Raw genomic sequence first — 19,867 nt, 5'->3', positions numbered from 1 at the left:
TTCTTACCAGCCAAAAGCTTTTATTCATGGTAAAAACAAACACATGAACAAAACTGCTTGTCTACTACAATCATCAAAATAGCCTCCTCCATTTTATTCTAAAAGTTTTAAAATTTAGCTTTTCACATTTGTCTTTAAATTCTTTAGTTTTTCTTATTTGTATATGGTATCTTTCCAAGAAAATAGCTGACTTTTTCAGTGCCAGTAAATGACTCGTCTACCCTATCCAAGAGTAGTATATAGATATGTAATTTCATCTCAGTTCTGTATATGTAGGTCTTTTTCTGGGATATCTATTTTTCTCTTATATTGCTTATTCCTTCATGAACATCCTGCTGCCTTAATCACCATAGAATTGAAATAAATATTGGCATTTTGAAGGACAAGCCCATGTACCTAGTTCTTTTTCAATATTTTCCTATCAAAGGCACTTTGATATTCCATATAGTAGAAGGATTAGTTTGTTATGTTGCATACATTTACACAAAACTATGTTGAAATCTTCAACTAAATGATACCAACTTATAGTGAATGTGAGATAATGGGCATTTTCACAATACTCAGTCTTGCTTTTAAATGTAACACAGGCAAATTTATGCATCATTTTCTTTTTGAATCCTATTTAAGAATTATTCACCTCCTGTGAGTTCCTATGTCAGCTTCTAGAAGGTATATATATTCTTGTTCATTTTACTATCAATAATTCATCTGTAATTGATTTTTAGAACTTCATTGAGAAAAAATTCATGTACCATACATTCATTGCCCATTTAAACTGTCCAGTTGGGTGATTTTTAATATATTCATAGGGTTGTGCAGCCATCACCATAATATCCATTTAAAATATTTTTTTAAAGATGAAAACCTATACCCCCCAAAAAATCTGTACCCATTAGCAATTACTTTCCATTCCACCCACTCCTCCAACCCTAGGAAATGATTAATCTGTATTCTGTATTTATTTGTCTAGTATAGAATTTCATATAAATGGAATCATGTAATATATGGTCTCTTGTGACTAGCTTTATTCACTTTGTATATTTTTTAATTAAAAAATTTTTTTAAATGTTTATCATTTATTTTTTTGAGAGAGATACAGAGAGTGAGTGGGGAGGGGCAGAGAGAGAGGGAGACACAGAATCCAAAGCAGGCTCCAGGCTCTGATGTGTCAGCACAAAGCCTGATGCGGGGCTTGAACTGTGAGATCATGACCTGAGCCAATGTCAGCCGCTTAACTGACTGAGCCACCCAGGTGCCCCTTCACTTTGTATAATATTATATTATGTTGTAGGTTCTTCTATGTTGTAGCATGTATCACTATTTAATTCATTTTTAATGCCAAATAATATTCCATTTTATGGACAGTATCACATTTTATTTATGTATTTATCAAGCAGACATTAAATTGCTTTTTTTTACTATTATGAATAATGCTGCTGTGAATATTTATGTACAAGTTTTTGTGTGGATGTATCCTCTTGGGTATATACCTGGGAGTGAAATTGATGATTTGGTAGCTCTATGTCCAACATTAAGAGTAATTGCCAAACTGTTTTCCAAAGCTTCTTCACGATTTTACATCCCCACCAGTGATATACAAGGGTTCCAATTTCTCCGTAATCTTGCCAATACTATTTTAATGTTTGTTGTTTTGATTGTAGCCATCATAATGGGTGAGAAATGGTTTTTCATTGTGGTTTTGATTTCTATTCCCCTAATAAAATTCATTTTGTTGAAAGCTGTCAAATGTGCCTGTTGGCCTTTTTTAAAATCTTCTTTGAAGAAATCTATATCAAGATTCTTTATCCATTTTTAACTGGATTATTTGTTTTTAATGTTGAGTTATTAATATATTATGAATACAAGTCCCTTTTCAGATAGCTTTTTAAAAAATATTATTTCCATTCTGTGGTTTGCTTTTTCACTTTCTTAATGGCATATTTTTTTGGAACACAAGGTGTTTAATTTTGATATAGTTCTGTCTTTTTTTCTTTCTTTCTTTCTTTCATCACTCTGCTATTGGTGTTGTATTTAAGAAATCATTACCTAACTCAGGGTCCCCCCATATTGATACGTATGTTTTAATCTAATAATTGTACAGTTTTCCTTGTTACACTTAGGTTTATGATGATCCTTTTGAGCTAACTTTTGTGTATGGTTTAAGGTAGGGATCCAACCTCTTTTGCAAATGGACATGCAGTTGTTCAGGTGCCATTTGTTCAAAAGGCCATTTTTCCCCCATTGAATTTCCTTGGCGATTGTTGAAAGTCAATTGACCATAAATTTATGGGTTTATTTCTGAACTAGAGCTTATGTTTGAATACAGTCTAAAGTACAATGATTTTATTACATGGTTATCTAATTTATCTAAATCAGCATTGCTTACTGAAGTACATGTATCTTCACTTTCTTTTCTAACTTTATTGAATTCTATTTCTTTAGCTTATTAGTTATTTAGAAGTTTTATTTTTAAATTTATCAGTGTTTGTGTCCACTATTTTTGTTTTTTTGTTTTTTGGGTTTTTTTAATTGATTTCTACATCTTTACCCAGAGCAGCCACACTATTGACTTGCCAGCATGTGTTATGGTTTTCTACTTTTTTTCCTACCTTGAAGCTAGAGTTATACGTATTTTCCTGCTAATTCCTCTGGAATTTCAATAGGAATACATTTTATTTTATCTATCACTTCTAGGTGTTTTATGACATAAGGGTTTTGAAATTATGTTGTTGGCCATATTGCGGGAATCACAACCTTGATTTTCTGTTTTTGTGCCCTACTTCTAAAACTTGGTGCTAGGTTTTTACTGGTGGTACTTTATATCTCTTCATTTTCCCCTTTAGACATTATTACAAAGGTCAAAAAGAGTGCCATCTTCTAAAGTATGGACTTTGTGTTCCAGTTGATTTGTGAAATTTGGTAAGCTTGAATTAGATCGGAGACTGCTTTTCATTTTGGAGTAAGAGAAGACCTATCTCTTATTTTCTCCTTCACGTTGTCAAACATGCTTACTCAGGTAAAATAGGTCTCAGTTGTCATTTACAGTTTTTTCTGAAGAGACCTTTGAAGCACTTTAAGGAGTGAATTAAGCTGCCAGATATTTATGTATCATTCTGCACAGAAATAAAAACCCTAGCCAAAGTTCGTTGAAAAAACTTTAGGGGTCTTAGAAAATAGCTTCTTGGAGAAATATTTGGGGAAAAGAAAAATGTCATGGAATGTCAGAGCCATAAACGCCCTTTATCTGTTTGTTAGAGCACCCCTCCTTGATTCATGGTAGGGAATTGAGAGAGGAAACACCAATTGTCTGAAGCCACAGCAGTAAGGATAGAAGTGTGAGTAAACCCAGATTCTTTTCTTTTCTTCCTTTTTTCCTTTTTAGTGTACTCTGTTGTGACATTTTCCAAACCGATATGTTATCCCCCCGGTTATTCTATTGAGGAGTTTGGTGAGTGAGACTATAAGCCTTCCTTCTCTCATACAGTATTTCATGATTTCTTTTTTTTTTTATTTTTTAATGTTTGTTTATTTTTGAGAGAGAGAGTGTGTGTGTGAGAAAGAAGGAAAAGCAGAGAGAGAGGGGGACAGAGGATCCGAAGGGGACTCTGCACAGACAACAGAGAGCCAGATGCAGGGCTTGAACTCAGGAACCATGAGATCATAACCTGAGCCGAAGTTGGATGCTCAACTAACTGAGACCCTCATGATTTCTTTTTAAAGTCAACTTTTAATCATTTAAATAAGTTCTTTAATTTTTGTCTAATTTATATAGTGTCCCTTGTGATTTCTTTTTAAAGTCAACTTTTAATCTTTTAAATAATTTCTTTAATTTTTATCTAATTTATCCATCTTACTTTGACAGACTCTAGGATGGTCTCAATGATCTCTGCCTCCTGGTACTCATACTCTTGCATAATCCTCTTCCCTATGACTTTCTTCTAAACACTACAATAAAGCAGAGGTGGTGAGGTATCACGTGTTTGATTATGTTACATTACATAAAACTCTGTCTGGCTTTCAGACTCACTCTGGAGACTCTTCTTTTTGGTTTCCTGAACTAATTGCCATGTTGGGAATACCCAAATGTCAAAGAACAGTAGGAAGCTTCAAGGGGCTGAGGTTGGCCTCCCGCTAACAGCCAGCACAAGGAAATGAATTCTGAGAAGGTTCTGAGTTATCTTGGAAGTGGATTCTCCCTAGTCAGGCCTTAAGATAAGAGTAAAGCCCCACTGACACCTTGCTTGAAGCTTTGTGTGGTGTAAGCAAAGGACCCAGCTAAGCTCTGCCTGAACACCTGATCCATGGGAATGTATGATAATATATCTGCATTGTTCTAAGCTCCTAAGTTTGTGGTAATTTTTTTTAAAAAAATGGTGTAGCCACTCTGGAAAACAGTATGGAGTTTCTTCAAAAAATTAAAAATAAAACTACCCTATGACTCAGCAATTGCACTACTAGGAATTTACCCAAAGGGTACAAAAATGCTGATTCGAAGGGGCACATGCCCCCCAGTGTTCCAGGGGCACATGCGTCCCAGCGATATCAACAATAGCTAATTTATGAAAAGAGCCCAAATGTCTATCAACTTGATGAATGGATAAAGCAGTTATGGTACATATATGAAATGGAATACTACTCAGCAATGAAAAAGAATGAAATCTTGCCATTTACAACAACATGGATGGAACTGGAGGCTATTATGCTAAGCAAAACAAGTCAATCAGAGAAAGACAGATGTATAATTTCACTCATATATGCAATTTGAAAATCACAACAGATGAACATAAGGGAAGAGAAGGAAAAATAAGATAAAAACAGAGAGGGAGGCAAACCATAAGAAACTCTTAAGTACAGAGAGCAAACTGAGAGTTGCTTGAAGGGGGTGGGTGTGTGGGAGAGTGGGTTAAATAGGTGATGGGCATTAAGGAGGGCACTTTTCTGGATGAGTGTTGGGTGTCTTATCTAAGAGATGAATCACTGGGTTCTATTCCTGAAGCCAAGGCTACATTGTATGTTAACTAATTTGAAAAAAAAAACAAAACAGTTTATTTTGAGAGAGAGAGAGAGCACAAGTGGGGAAGGGGCAGAGAGAGAGAAAAAAACCCTAAGCAGTGTCCACACTGTTAACACAGAGCATGATGTGGGGCTTGATCTCATGAATTGAGAAATCATGACCTGCGCCAACATCAAGAGCCAGACACTTAATCGACTGAGCCACCCAGGCGCCTCTGTGGTAATTTTGTGCAACAATAGATAACTAATACATAAAATATGGTATTCTGATACATTAAAATCCAGCCTCATTGGTGAATGCTTGGTGTACCATTAATGAAGCAAACTGGAAATTCTTTATCTAGCTAAAATACCCAGCAGGTGCTTGTCAGCAGGCCAGGTAAATATAATCAACAATATGCTCTGACTGACTGAAACAGATTTGAAGTTTTGAGTAAATTATTTTTGCATAATTCATAAGCATTAATTGAATCGATTCAATAAAAATTAAGCCAGAAAGATGCTATATCAACACAATTCCAAGTATTTAGCTTGACAAAAATTACAATGACCTAATCTCATGAGTCTCTTTACTTTAAGAAGCTATGTTTCCCAAGAAAAACTTTTTTTTTTATACTTTCCTGGCTACACAGAGGGATCCCTCTTTACAATTTCGTCTCTCTCCTCTATATTCCTACTTGATAACATCACATAATAATAATAGTAATAAGAAGAAGCATGTCTAGGGGCGCCTGGGTGGCACAGTCGGTTGAGCGTCCGACTTCAGCCAGGTAACGATCTCGCGGTCCGTGAGTTCGAGCCCCGCGTCGGGCTCTGGGCTGATGGCTCAGAGCCTGGAGCCTGTTTCCGATTCTGTGTCTCCCTCTCTCTCTGCCCCTCCCCCGTTCATGCTCTGTCTCTCTCTGTCCCAAAAATAAATAAACGTTGAAAAAAAAAAAATTTAAAAAAAAAAATAAAAAGTTTAAAAAAAAAAAAAAGAAGAAGCATGTCTATAATATTTTCATTCTTTTTAATGTTTATTTATTTTGACACAGAGGGAGAGAACACATTGTGAGAGAGAACGAGGGGAGGGGCAGAGACAGAGAGGAAGAGAGAGAATCCCAAGCAGGCTACATGCTGTCAGCTCAGAGCCCAGTGCAGAGCTTGATCTCACAGACCGTGAGGTCATGACCTGAACTGAATTCAAGAGTCAGATGCCTAACCGACTGAGCCACAGACGTCCCAACATGTCTGTAATATTCTAAATAAATTTGACTCCTGTCATTTATGCATCATTGCATTTAACATGCATTTATTGAGTGTCCTATGTGTACATTCAATGATAAGATGTTAAAACGGACAAGAGACCGTCTTGTGTGCACATCGCCATACTTAATTTTCACTTTACAACAACTGTATGAACTACTGGTATTTATACCCCCTTTTATAGCAAAAAAAAAAAAAAAAAATTTGACTGCTATCTACAACTTGAGTCTTATTGCCCTATCTTCAAATCCCATTTTTCTTTTTATTCACTAAAAGGAAAGGGCCTGCTTCTCTTTTAATAATGTGAAATGGCCTTTATTTATGTTCGCCCAAGGCACCAAACTTTTTTTGCACCTTAATTTTATTGCATCTTGTATTAATTTCTTTACTATACCTGCCTTACAGGATATAATCTCATTCTGCTTTGTTTATTACTATATTTTCAGACCACATGTGCATTTAGTATTGCTGGGAAAATGACAATAAGAGATACAAGGTAGTTTGTAAGGTTTATGACACTTAACTTAGTCTTTTAAAAAACTTTTAAAATTATTTTTTTAACATTGATTCATTTTTGAGAGACAGAGAGAGACAGAGCATGAGTGGGGAAGGGGTAGAGAGAGAGGGAGACACAGAATCTGAAGCAGGCTCCAGGCTCCAGGCCCCAGGCTCCAAGCTGGCAGCACAGAGCCCGATGTGGGGCTCGAACCCACAAACTGCGAGATGATGACCTGAGCTGAAGTCGGACGCTCAACCAACTGAGCCACCCAGGCGCCCCTAAAATTACTTTATTTTTTTAGAACAGTTGTAAGTTCACAGAAAAATTGAGCAGAAAGTCACAGATTTCCCATATAGCCTTGCCTCCACACATTTAGCCTGTCCCATTATCAACATCCCCTACCAGATTGGTACCTTTATTATAGTTTACAAACCTGCATTAACACATCATAATCACCCATAGCTTACAACAGGGTTCACTCTGCTGCTGTACATTCTGTGCATTAGGACAAGTGCATAATGACATGTATCCATCACTATAGTATCACGGAGAGTGATTTCACTGCCCTGAGGATACTCTGTGCTCTGCCTCTCATCCCTCTCTCTCTCCTATCCTTGGCAACCGCTGATTTTTTGCTGTCTTCATAGTCTTGCCTTTTCCAGAATGCCGTTAGTTAGAATCGCACAGTATGTAGACTTCTCAGATCTCCTTCTTTCACTCGGCCATGCAATCACCTTTGAAGCTGAAAAAAAACGTTATATGATTTAAAAACAAATCACCAAACTTTGGATGCTATGAAGTCACCCAGCAACAGGAAGATCAGGCATTCTTTAGTCCTACACATTCCCAAGTGTCTCTCTTTGCCTAAAAGTCTTCCTGGAAGAGTGAAATTCGAGACGCAGACCTAGCTTGAGATTGGAGTATGGTCTGGAATGTCTGTAGTATGCTTTGTTATTGTTCAGTTTCTGTTGTGTATATGTATGCCCTTTGGAAGCTACAAAGGGCAAATGGCTTTTTCCCACCTGTCACGTATCCTGGGGGCAGGTGAGGCTGCACAATCCATCTGTGCCTGCCTCTAGGTCAGGGTAAGGGGCAGTGGCTTACTCCCTTCCCTGAAAGAGAAGAGGCTCTTCCCTGCTTCTCCAAAACCTCATTCCTTCATCTGGGGGTTACACAGAGCCACACAGCTTACACACCCAGGTGGTGTCAAGGAAAAGGGAGACAAAGGGAATCGCTATGGAAATCCCAGATGGGATAACGTGCTCTTTGGCTACCACAGGACCTTTCCATCTGCCTCAATTTCAGCATCTGTGAAATGGGGGGAAAACAGTACTTATCTCAGTTTTTGTGAGCATGAGATGTGTAAACATACGCAAAGTGTGTAGAACAATGCTTGGTTTCTGTTCAGCTCATGTTAGTGTTATTTCTTTAAATACTAATTTATTAGTTATTATTTTTTAAAAAAGCAGTTTTCTCTACCAGGTGTAGTAGGAGCTAGAATGCAATCTACCATCTGATAAGGGTACTCCAGAGTCACTGATTTAGAGAATATTTGTATTTCTTTTTTTAAAAACTTTATTTTAATGTTTATTTACTTTTTTGGAGGGGAGAAGGGCAGAGAGAGAGGAAGACACAGAGTCTGAAGCAGACTCTGGGCTCTGAGCCGTCAGCACAGAAAATATTTGTATTTCTTTTTATTTCTTTTATTACTTTTAATTATTTTTTAACGTTTATTTCTGAGAGAAAGAGAGACAGAGCATGAGTTGGGGAGAGGCAGAGAGAAAGAGAGAGAGACAGACAGACAGACAGAATCCGAAGGAGTCTCCAGGCTCCGAGCTGTCAGCACAGAGCCCAACATGGGGCTAAAGCCCACAAACCTCAAGAACATGACCCAAGCCAAAGTCGGAGGCTTAACCAACTGAGCCACCCAGATGCCCCAATATTTGTATTTCTAAAGATGATGTGGACTAGCAAGAGGGTTGACATTCTGTTAAGTAGGCAATAAGCCTGGCCAGATTCTTATCCACAGTGAAAGCCACTGTATAGCATTGAAGTCTGATTTTTTTGGTATTCCTATGACTCATAATTAAAGGTTATTTGCATAGGAAAGTTTGCATAGTAATTACATTTCTGACATGTTTTAAGTTAAGTGAGGTGCATTAAAATATATATGTATTAATATACTTTTTATCCCCAAGGACACTTAGAAAATTAAAGCATTCTTCTCCTGTTAAGTATCATTTTAAAATGGAAAATTTTTATGACAGAAAAGCCAGAATTTGTATTAATTCAGCAGCACTTAGTAAATTTCTACTCACATGCAGGATTTCTTCTGACCTACAGTGCATGGTGTATTTTCTGTTAGTTTATTTTAACAGAGATTGCTTTTATTGTAAGTATGTGACTTTCTTGACAAAACTGTTTCTCATTTGTCTGGAACTGAAAAAAAAGATTAAAACCTCTTCTTTTCTGTATAATAAGTAAGGCCAACAAAAAGAGCTATTGTGAACAATGGCTTTAACTGTGAAATGAATGGTAGTTACATACTGAGGCTATTTGGATTTTTCTCTAATTAAGGAGGGTAAAGCCAGAACTTCTGAGTAAAATATGGCATCAGACTATTGACATCTAGACTGTCATTTCCCAATTTCCCATCAATGATTGCCAAAAAAAAGGATACAGAAATGCAAAAACAAACACCACTGCTGAAACCCAATGAAAAAGATTTTCATTATTTGAAGATTTGGTAGGAAAAGATGAAACACAAGTGTGAAACACAGTCATTTGGCCTGAAGACAACCTGATGGGTCCCCAAATGACAGTGGAGAGTTGGGCTAACCTGGCCCGTCATTGGTCCTCAACGTTGGGCTGCCGGAGCCACACAGCCAAGGAAACTAAGCATCCACTGCCCTTCTCAACAATGGCAATCTTGTGAGCAAGCCAGAGTCCTGCCTGCTCCCACTGCCTTGCCCACCCGTGCCTCTCTCTCTCTCTCTCTCTCTCTCTCTCTCCCTCCCTCCCTCTCCCTCTCCCTCTCCCTCTCCCTCAATCCAAACAGAATCAGAAATAGCCAGTAAAAGGACATGGCAGTAATTGGTTGCATTCTAAATAGCAGAATTTGGATAAAAAGACTGTTACAGGTGGGAGCAGGTACTGGCTCCCATGCATACTGTAACTGTCTTATGCCAGAGTATAGCAAACTAAGTCAATTTTTAAAGCATAGACCAGGACTTTGTAATCAAGAAGAGTCCATCTGTACAGAGACATGTTCCATGAAATCTTGAAAGACACCAGAAAAGGCATCTTACAAGACACCTGGGGTGGCTCAGTCAGTTCAGCATCCAACTTTGGCTCAGGTCAGGATCTCACAGTTCATGAGTTTGAGCCCTGCGTCCGTCTCTGTGCTGACAGCTCAGAACCTGGAACCTGCTTTGGATTCTGTGTCTCCCTCTCTCTCTGTTCCTCCCCTGCTCACACTCTGTCTATCTCTCTCTGAAAAATAAATAATGATTAAAGAAAAAATTTTTGAAGACACCATAAATTGAAATAAAGCCTGTATACAACAAACTTCGTTCTAAGTTAAGATTGGCATACTGCTAAGGTTGAAAACAAACTTTTCCTGGGAATCAGCAATTTTGTCCTAGGTACATACTGACAGAAATGTATGCACACATCTATTGCAAGATATACACATGAATGTTTATTAAAAATAGGCAAGACTTGGGGCACCTGGGTGGCGCAGTCGGTTAAGCGTCCGACTTCAGCCAGGTCACGATCTCGCGGTCCGGGAGTTCGAGCCCCGCGTCAGGCTCTGGGCTGATGGCTCAGAGCCTGGAGCCTGTTTCCGATTCTGTGTCTTCCTCTCTCTCTGCCCCTCCCCCGTTCATGCTCTGTCTCTCTCTGTCCCAAAAATAAATAAACGTTGAAAAAAAAATTAAAAAAAAAATAGGCAAGACTGGAAATGAATACCCCAAATACTCATCATTAGTAGAAAGCAAAAATAAATTTCATTGTTTTTTTAATCTTTATTTATTTTGAGAGAAAGAAAGGGAGCATACAAATTTTATCTTATTTTTCATGACAAGAACTGACTTTTTTGATCTCACAAGGTCAGACAACGTTGACACTGCTGTCTGTGCATTATCTCATTAGTCGTAACAATAATCTTATACTGTTGATAATATTATTATATTTGCTTAAAAGCTGTGGGTATGACGCTGAGCAGTGAGATTAAGTAACATGTCTATGAACACAGTTAATTAAAACACCAGTCTGTCTAATGCAGAAATCAGTACCTTAACCAGTGTATCCTACTGCATCTTACTAACTCAAGTGTATGGTTAACATGTAATCAGTCAGCAATCACTTACAGATTAATGACCTGACCTAATTTTATATCTGCCTGACAGAGGACTGTGGTAAACTCCCCAAGATAACAGGACCCTTAGTGGCTACTGGCACCTGTTAATAAGTCTTCCTCTGGTACACCTGGACATTCTTCAACTCTATTCCTGCACATATTAGATAACATTGTAACTAAACAATTACATTCCTGCACATATTCCTGCACATATTAGATAACATTGTAACTAAACAATTACATGCCTACTACTCCCCAGGCAGGATAAAATCCCTAAAAGTCTTTGTGTCCTCTTATTTTTATCCCTCGAGTTTAACACAGTACATAGCACACAATACGTGTTCGATGAATGCTTGTTAGATTGAAAAGAATAAATTCTGGAAAACATATGCAGGTCACAAATAGTTACTACCATAATTTTATTTGAAAAATTCTCAAAAATGTGTTTTCATGCAAACAGGCAGACTTCTATTGCTGTTTTTCAAATGTGCTAAAATCTTTGCAAAGGGTTCTTTCTCCATGTGAGCCGTAACATGCATATTTTTGGGATACTCTTTAGGAAGACCAGCTTTGCTGAAAGTACCTGAGCTTTATGGTTTGCAATGCATTACATAATTAAATTGTTTTCAACACTGTTGAAAGATAAGGTACCTGATGGATGACCAGCATCCAAGGTTCTCTGAGCAATACTAGTTTTATTCTATCTTCTGGGAATAATAAACATGAAAACTCTGTTTCTAAGTTAAATTCATTCTGCATTGTAATTGGAAAGCATTTCACTATTCCAGGTACCTTAAGAGAGGAGTCTTGATTTCATGTTCAAACAACCTTATGATTTCAAACAATTAAAGAAGTTGTTCTTTTGGTGACTAAACACAATGATATATAATAAATTTCCTGTCAGTTCTGCTTTTAAGCAACAGATTTGAGCAGGTTAATCAGCATCTTGGTTAATGGGTGCCATATATATATTAAAATAAAATAAAAACTCATAACTTTAAACTTTTATAGAGCCTGTACAATGTTTTTTTAAACATAATTCAGGAGATATTTCCAAATCTCACCATGCTTCTGTATTACCATTTCGATAGCTATTTTTCATTCTGCCTGGTAAAACTCATCTAATAATTTAGAATTCATAAAATAATTAGACAATAAATTAGAATTCTAGTTAATATAGTTTGATTGTGAACACATTTTTCAGAAACAATAAAGTTGGGAATAATGCCTAAGGTCACTTATTGTGAAAAAAATGGCGATTTTTTAATGGTAAAACAGCTGTTTCTCTGGGAGAGTTTAGCATTTGTTTTGCTTAGACTTAGAACAATGGGTAACAATAACTATCAGAGTTCCACTTTCAGTCTATGCTGCTCTTAAAATATGAAAAGCACATAAAATTGATTAAATACTATCTTGTCTCCTCACACTTTTCCTACCTAACCCATCATTTACTTCCAGGTCTTCTCACTGAAGGACTCTTGCCTTTGCCTAGGATTAAATATGTTTTTAATATCATAAAAATCAGAAGACACTCAATAATGAACTGGAGGTCCACCTGGGTGGCTCAGTCAAACGTCTCAGTCTTGATTTTGGCTCAGGTCATGGTCTCAAGGTTCATGAAGTCAGTCCCCCATCTGGCTCTGTGCTGACAGTGCAAACAAAGCCCACTTGGGATGTTCTCTCTCTCCCTCCCTCTCTGCTCTTCCCCTGCTCATTCTCTCTCTCTCTCTCTCAAAATAAATAAATATTAAAAATTTTTTAAATAATCAACTGGAGAGGGTGGTATACTTTATGCAAAAGAAAATGAAGAAGGAAATTTGTATATGATTTTATTTTAGCCCAGTCCTTGTTGAAATTACCATGAAGATGTCTGGAGGCAGTGGATGGTAGGTATAAAACAAAGGGCACACCATGGCTATCAGTTCTGCTGTAATTTTCTGATTATTTATCTTAACCTGTTTTAATTTGATTTGTTGTAAATACTGGAGGCGAGAGGAGGAGATGTGTCAATATGATCTCTTCTTGGTTTTCTATTCTTGAGGTCAGCCTTACCTCGACACACAGGTTTATGGATGTTGCCTTCCTTTCTTCCTCCCACAAATATTTATTCATGCCCACTCTGTATCTGATTTGGGGTGAGATGTCTGGAATAATCTGAGACAAAACAGTAAACAATCCTTGATCAGGCAGATGGTAAACAAAAGATAATAAATTGTTTCGTGTCATATAACATGTTAAGAGTTAGTAAGTGTGAAGGAACTTGAAGGGTCTTGAGAGCAGTTAAATGCTGTAATTTATGATGTGGAGGATCACTCAGGTATCTCAACTATCATGCAAGGTGTATCTTGCAAGGCAGGCATTTGGTGGAAAATTGCCAGTCTATAAAAAATAGCTTGGGCGAATGGGCAGAGCAAGGTGAGGGCCATACAGCAGTCTTGATGAGCAAGTGATTAAGCTTGATAAGTAAGCTGTCTTAGTTGGATCACAGTTTTATATCCACTGGACAAGTATCTCTGGAGCAAGCAGCTCAGGAATTATTTATCAGTTCAGTGTTGTTGAACAGAGCTTTAGAAATTATACCTATCTGAATATTATTTAATATTGGAAATTATGTTGGCTTCAGTACTTATGTTAAGACTTAATGTCTTAATTTTTGCAATGGGAGTTGTAAGTATTAAAAAAGATCAAACATGTAAGGCACTTATGTCTGAGCCTGATGTTGAATAAATACATACTCAGCATATGCTAGCTGATATTATTTTTACAGGACCTTACTAAATAAAACTTACTATATGCATTTTGATGCCAGCATCAGAGAACCCAGGGTCTGGTATCAGACTGCCTAATTTCAAATTGTAGAACATCGCTTGCTAACTTGTCTCCTATTACAGACTTCAGACTTTCTTTAATCAACTTTCCCATATCTCATAACTGGAATGTAAAAACACATTTTTGCTTTTGGAGTGCCAGTATCCAAACCAAAGTGACTGAGACCAAAACGGTGTGTTTGTCTAGCCTACACTATTAACAGTCATTGCTTTGTTTGCAGAATGACATGAATTACATAGCATCCAGTGGACTTCTATTCAAAGATGGCAAAAAACGGATTGATTACATCCTGGTGTATAGAAAGTCAAATATACAATATGACAAAAGAAACACATTTGAAAAGAACCTCAGAGCCGAAGGCCTGATGTTGGAAAAGGAGGTAGGTGCTTTGATAACACTAGTTGTGTGGTAAAATATGCTGGAAGAGATATAATCTCATATGTTTTAATATGGGAAGTGTATACCACATGGCTTTATAAAATGTATGGTTATTTTCTCCCACATAAAAGAAATACATATGTACAGTCCCACTTAAATACGTATTCCTTTTTTACTTATACATTTCCGTAAATTTAAATATTTTTCAAAGGGCATAACTATTTTTACAGTTTTAAAAATTGAAGAAGGAATAATTATACCTATATAAAGTATAGAAAACCCTATGAAAAGAAAAATGTTAAAAGAAAAGAGTGCCAAGCTGTTAATGTCTGGGTTTCAATATTGGAATGAATGATTTGCTTCTCAATCCTTTTTTTTTAATGCTTTTATTTTTTTTTCAGACTTCATTTTTTAGGGTAGTTTTAGATCACAGCAAAATTGAGAGGAAGGTACAGAGATGTCCCATATGGCTCCTGCCCCCACACACCATCTCCCATTATCAACATCTCCCACCAGAGTGGTGCATTTGTTATAATTGATGAACCTACATAGACTCCTTATTGTCATCCAGAGTCCATAGTTTACATTAGTGTTTGCTCTTGATGTTGTACATTATGTGGGTTTGGGAAAATGTAACATGTATCCACCCTATAGAATTATGCAAAGTATTTTTACTGCCCTAAAAATCCCATGTGTTCTGCCTATACATCTCTCTGCCACCCTATTCATTCGCCTGTATAAGGGCATCTTGGTTGCTTCCAAGTTTGGGTAATTATGAATAAACCTGCTTTAAACATCCTAGTGCAGGTTTGTGCATGGACAGAAATTTTCAACTCTGAGTAAATATCAAGGAGTGGATTGCTGGATCATATGCTAAGAGTATGTTCATTTTTGCAAGAAACCTTCATAATGTCTTCCCAAATGGCTATACCATTTTGCACTCCCACCAGCAATAAATGACAGTTCCTGTTGTCCAATTCCTCACCAGCATTTGCTGTTGTCAGTATTCTGGATATTGGCCATTCTAATGGGTGTCTAGTGGTAAGCTCATTTTTTATTTGCATGTTCCTGATGGTGTATGAAGTAGAGCATCTTTTAATATGCTTATTTAATATGCTTATTTAATATGCTCACCTTTCTTGGTGAGGTGTATGTTAAGACTTTTGGCTTATTTTTAAATTGAGTTGTTTGTTTTCTTATTGTTGAGTTTTAAGAGTTCTTTGTATATTTTGGAATAGCAGTTCTTCATCAGATGTGTCTTTTGCAAGTATTTTCTCAGTTTGTTGCTTGTTTTATCATTTCCTTTGACATTGTCTTTCACAGAGTAGAAGCTCACTAGTTATTTTTTTATAGTTATTAATTGATCTTCAAATGTTGAACCAGCCTTGCATACTTAGGATAGATCCCAATTGGTTGTGGTATATAGTTCTTTTTATACATTGTTGGGTTCTATTTCCTAATATTTTGTTGAAGAATTTTGCATGTATGTTCATGAAAGATATTAGCCTGTAGTTTTTTGTTTTGTTTTGTTTTTGTTTTTGTTTTGTTTTTGTCTTTTTTTCTTGAAGTGCCTTTGTATTTTGGTAATAGTGCTGGCCTCATAGAATGAGTTAGGAAGTTTCCCCTCTACTTCTATACTCTGAAAAAGATTGTAGAAAATTGGCACAATTTCTTCCTCAGATGTTTGGTAGAAATCATCAGCGTACCCATCAGAGCCTGGTGCTTTCCGTTTGGGAAAGTTATTAGTTAATGATTCAGTTTATTTAATAGATATACATCTATTCAGGTTGTGTATTGTTTGCATGTGAGTTTTGGCAGATTATGTCTTTAAGTAAATTGGCTCATTTAATCTAGGCTGTCAAATGTGAGCATAGAGTAACCATAGTATTCCTTTATTAATCTTTTAGTTATAGCACAGTCCCCTCTTCCATTTCTGATATGGAAGATTTGTGTCTTCTCTCTATTTTTCCTACTAGGCTGACTAGAGGCTTATTGATTTACTGATCTATTCAAAGAACCAAACATTTCATCAATTTTTTTCTGTTGTTTTTTCTGTTTTCAGTTTTATTGATTTATGAAAGAATTCTATTTTATTGAAATATTGTTGAGCATAATGTTATAGTATGCTCTTATTCTTTTCTTCTGTTTACTTTGGATTGAAGTCGCTCTTTCTTTTTTTAGTTTCTTAAAATGAAAACTTAGATGATTAACTTTAAACCTTTCTTTTTTTTTTTAATATATGCAGTTAATGCTATAAATTTACCCCTAATCACAGTTTTCACTATACTTAAAGTTTACATAATTTAAACTTTGATAAATTATGTTTTTATTTTCATGTAGTACAAAATTATTTTTCCTCTCTGGAGCTTTCATATTTGTCCTATGTGTCATTTGTAAGAATGTCATTTAATCTGCATACATTTTGGGAATTTCCAGTTATCTTTCTGTTATTGGTTTCTAGGTTAATTCCACTGTGGTCTGAGAGCAGACAATGGATGGCTTCTCTTCTTTTAAATTTGTTAAGATGTGTTTTATGGCCCAGAATAATTAATCTTCTTGAATGGTCCATGTGAATTTGAGAAAAATGTACATTCTCTTGTTGTTGGATAAAGGAATCTATAGATGTCAATTACAATTATAGATGTCAATTACAGCAATGGTTGATTGATGGTGTTATTGAGTTCAACTATTTCCTTACTGGTCTTCTGCCTGTTGGATCTGTGTATTTCTGATACAGAAGTGTTGAAGTCTCCACCTGTGATAGTAATTCATTTGTTTCTCCCTGCAGTTCCGTCAGTTTTTGCCTCACATACTCTGGCATTCTTATCTGGTACATACACGTTAAGGATGGTTGTGTCTTCTCGGAGAAATGGCTCCTTTATCACTATGTGATGCCCTTCTTTATCCCTGACAACTTTTCTTTCCTTGAATGCTTTTCTTAAGTGTTCTTTACAGAATGTTGTATTTTTCTAGTGAAACAATAAAACTACTAATGCTTACTAGAAAAAAATGGAAAATAGAAAGGAGGTAAAAGCTTATTTTTCATACTCCTATTATCAAAAAAAAAACCTCTTGCTATTTTAGTTAAACTTCTAAGGTCTTAAAAACACATATTAAATACATATTTATCATGTTACAGAATGAAAACATCTTAATGTGAAAACTGAAAGTAAAAAAAAGTGCAAAATAAAAAGCCAAAGTTCACATCTACTATCTCCCAAATCATATTCTCTTATTTTTTAGTAGCCTTGTTAATGTCTTGATTTTATTTTGCTGCGTGTCCTAAGTATATTTTCTAGATATATACAAATATACATATATTTTTTAGAAAAATTAGTCATGATATGCATTATATTCTACTACTCAATTCTGTTATTTAACAATATATTATGAATATCTTAAATTGCCTTTATATTTAGATACAACTCATCTCTTTTACTAGGTGTATAGTATTACAACTTGGGGATTTAGTCAACCATTCCCCTATTCAGAGAAAAAAATTTTTTTTAATTTTTTTTACATTTATTTATTTTTGAGAAACAGAGAGAGACAGAGCACTAGTGGGGGAGGGGCAGAGAGAGACTGAGACACAGAATCTGAAGCAGACCCCAGGCTCCTAGATGTCAGCACCAGGCGTGACACAGGGCTCGAACTGTGAGATCATGACCTGAGCTAAAGTCGGACGCTTAACCAACTGAGCCACCCAGGGGCCCCAAGAAAAACTTTAAATTACATGTTTGAGGGACTCTTAATTTACTACAAGTGGGATTTAACTACTTTTCTAGAAAATTAGACGGACAAGGTGAAAAAATTTTGATGATTTCTTTGGTTAAACATCTAGATAATTTGCTAATAAGTGTTATCAATGGAATAGAATGCTCACTGTTACTTAGACGTGATATTGGAGCCCCCACTCTTTTTTTCCACAGGACTACTTCTGTGATTAGCCTTCTAAGAAACACATTAGGAAATACTGAACTATAACTTGAGATGGATCTAGAGAACTGATATGTTTATTAGCAATTTTTAATATATATAAAATAACAGTGCCTTGACTCTTTACAAGGTAAGGATTTATTCACACGCTGCCTAGTGTTACAAAATCGGGCAAGCTGACTTCTGGTCTCAATTTCTATTGATTCCTTTAGTTCTGTTTCCCTTTTTATGTCTCTTCTGGGAATTTTAACCCAGAATATCCATATCAGTGGACTAATTCAATCAATAAGTACTTATTACCAAAGTCTTATGAACTCAGTCTTGTAATAAGATTTTATTCTCCTGTGATTTCTCCTCCATACAACCAATCATTTCCTCATCTGTTCCAAGAGCAATTTATACATACATTCTATTATAATATTGATAGTTACTTTGCTCACATATCTCCAATTATTTATCAATTCAACAAATAATTGTGACAGGTACTATGCAAGCTACTAGGGATCCAATGAGTAAAGTAGACCTTGTCCCTGCCTTCACTGAACTTTCAGTCTACATGTGAGTCTGTCGTGACAATTGTGTAATTATGAAAGAGGTATGACTTGGCTCAGTCTCCAGCTAGTTTTCTTGGCAGTAAGTCCAGATTCTCTTCTGAGTCTTCCTCTCCCTTGTTCCTCCACCGTTTTCTTAGCAATAATACAGGATGTTATTCATCCAAACGGAGTCCTGTTCTGCTTTTAAAGGGCAGCCCATTCACCCTTGAGTTCTAACTCTTTAGTCGCTGCCAAGAGATTTTTTTTTAATTTTTTAATTTTTTGTTTTTATTTTTGTTTGGTCTAGATTGGCTCTCAGCAAGACAGTGTTTCTATGTGTACTGTTATTGCTGGGCTGACTTTTTAATTTTTTTTTTATTCTGGGTTCCACAATTGCAGCTCTTTTAGTTCATATTTATAGGTTTGGGATTTAGTTCCCATGATTCAATAAAGTATCATGACAGATGATCAGGAAGTATATTCATTCTCATCTGCACATTTCATTGAAATCAACCATCTCCACAAACTATAGCCATTGTGTTGAGCACAAATTACCAGTCTCTGCTTCCTTTTTTCTTCCCACTTACCTCCACTAAGGTAAATGACTTTTTTTTCCCTGACAATGGAAAGTGTTAAGGCTACCCTAGTTCTCCAGAATAGAGATTAATTGTTTTGAAACAGAATTGGGGGATTTGTATGTCTTCCTTCCAAAAAGGGCCTAAAAGCACTATGAAATTTAATTCAATACTCTCAAAGTAACTCTGCCTACCCAAGCAAGGGAAAATGCTGTAAATTAAAAAAAAAAAAAAAAGAAAGAAAGAAAAGAAAAAAGAAAATCTTGTTACACTCTTTCCACTTGACCAGTATTTGCATAGCTAAGGATACTACCATAAATGGATTTGCATAATAAAGCTTTTATTATTGAAAGATGACTTTCAATATCTACTTATGGATACAATGTCTAGAATTCTTCCTTAAGAGGATACTTTTCATAATTTCAAACTGTGATAAGTGACCTAAAAGACAAGTAAACGATGTTGCAATGATTTATATCTAGGGCAGTGATCTCATCTG

At 36.1% G+C, this 19,867-nt stretch overlaps 1 protein-coding gene across 3 annotated transcripts in view; it reads left to right on the top strand.

Annotated features, from left to right (window-relative positions):
- The window catches only part of ANO3 (anoctamin 3), a 422,003-nt gene that overhangs the window by 279,321 nt on the left and 122,815 nt on the right, over window positions 1–19,867 (top strand). For all 3 annotated transcript variants that reach the window (XM_040495589.1, XM_040495590.1, XM_040495592.1), the window contains one exon: window positions 14,167–14,325. In XM_040495589.1, the coding sequence (XP_040351523.1) occupies window positions 14,167–14,325 (159 nt within the window). The remainder of the gene's footprint in view (window positions 1–14,166; window positions 14,326–19,867) is intronic.

The sequence above is a fragment of the Herpailurus yagouaroundi genome, unplaced genomic scaffold (genome assembly GCF_014898765.1).
Source record: "Herpailurus yagouaroundi ecotype Mexico unplaced genomic scaffold, PumYag 187, whole genome shotgun sequence".
Classification (NCBI taxonomy): domain Eukaryota; kingdom Metazoa; phylum Chordata; class Mammalia; order Carnivora; family Felidae; genus Herpailurus; species Herpailurus yagouaroundi.
This window is presented reverse-complemented; position numbering and strand designations above follow the sequence as displayed.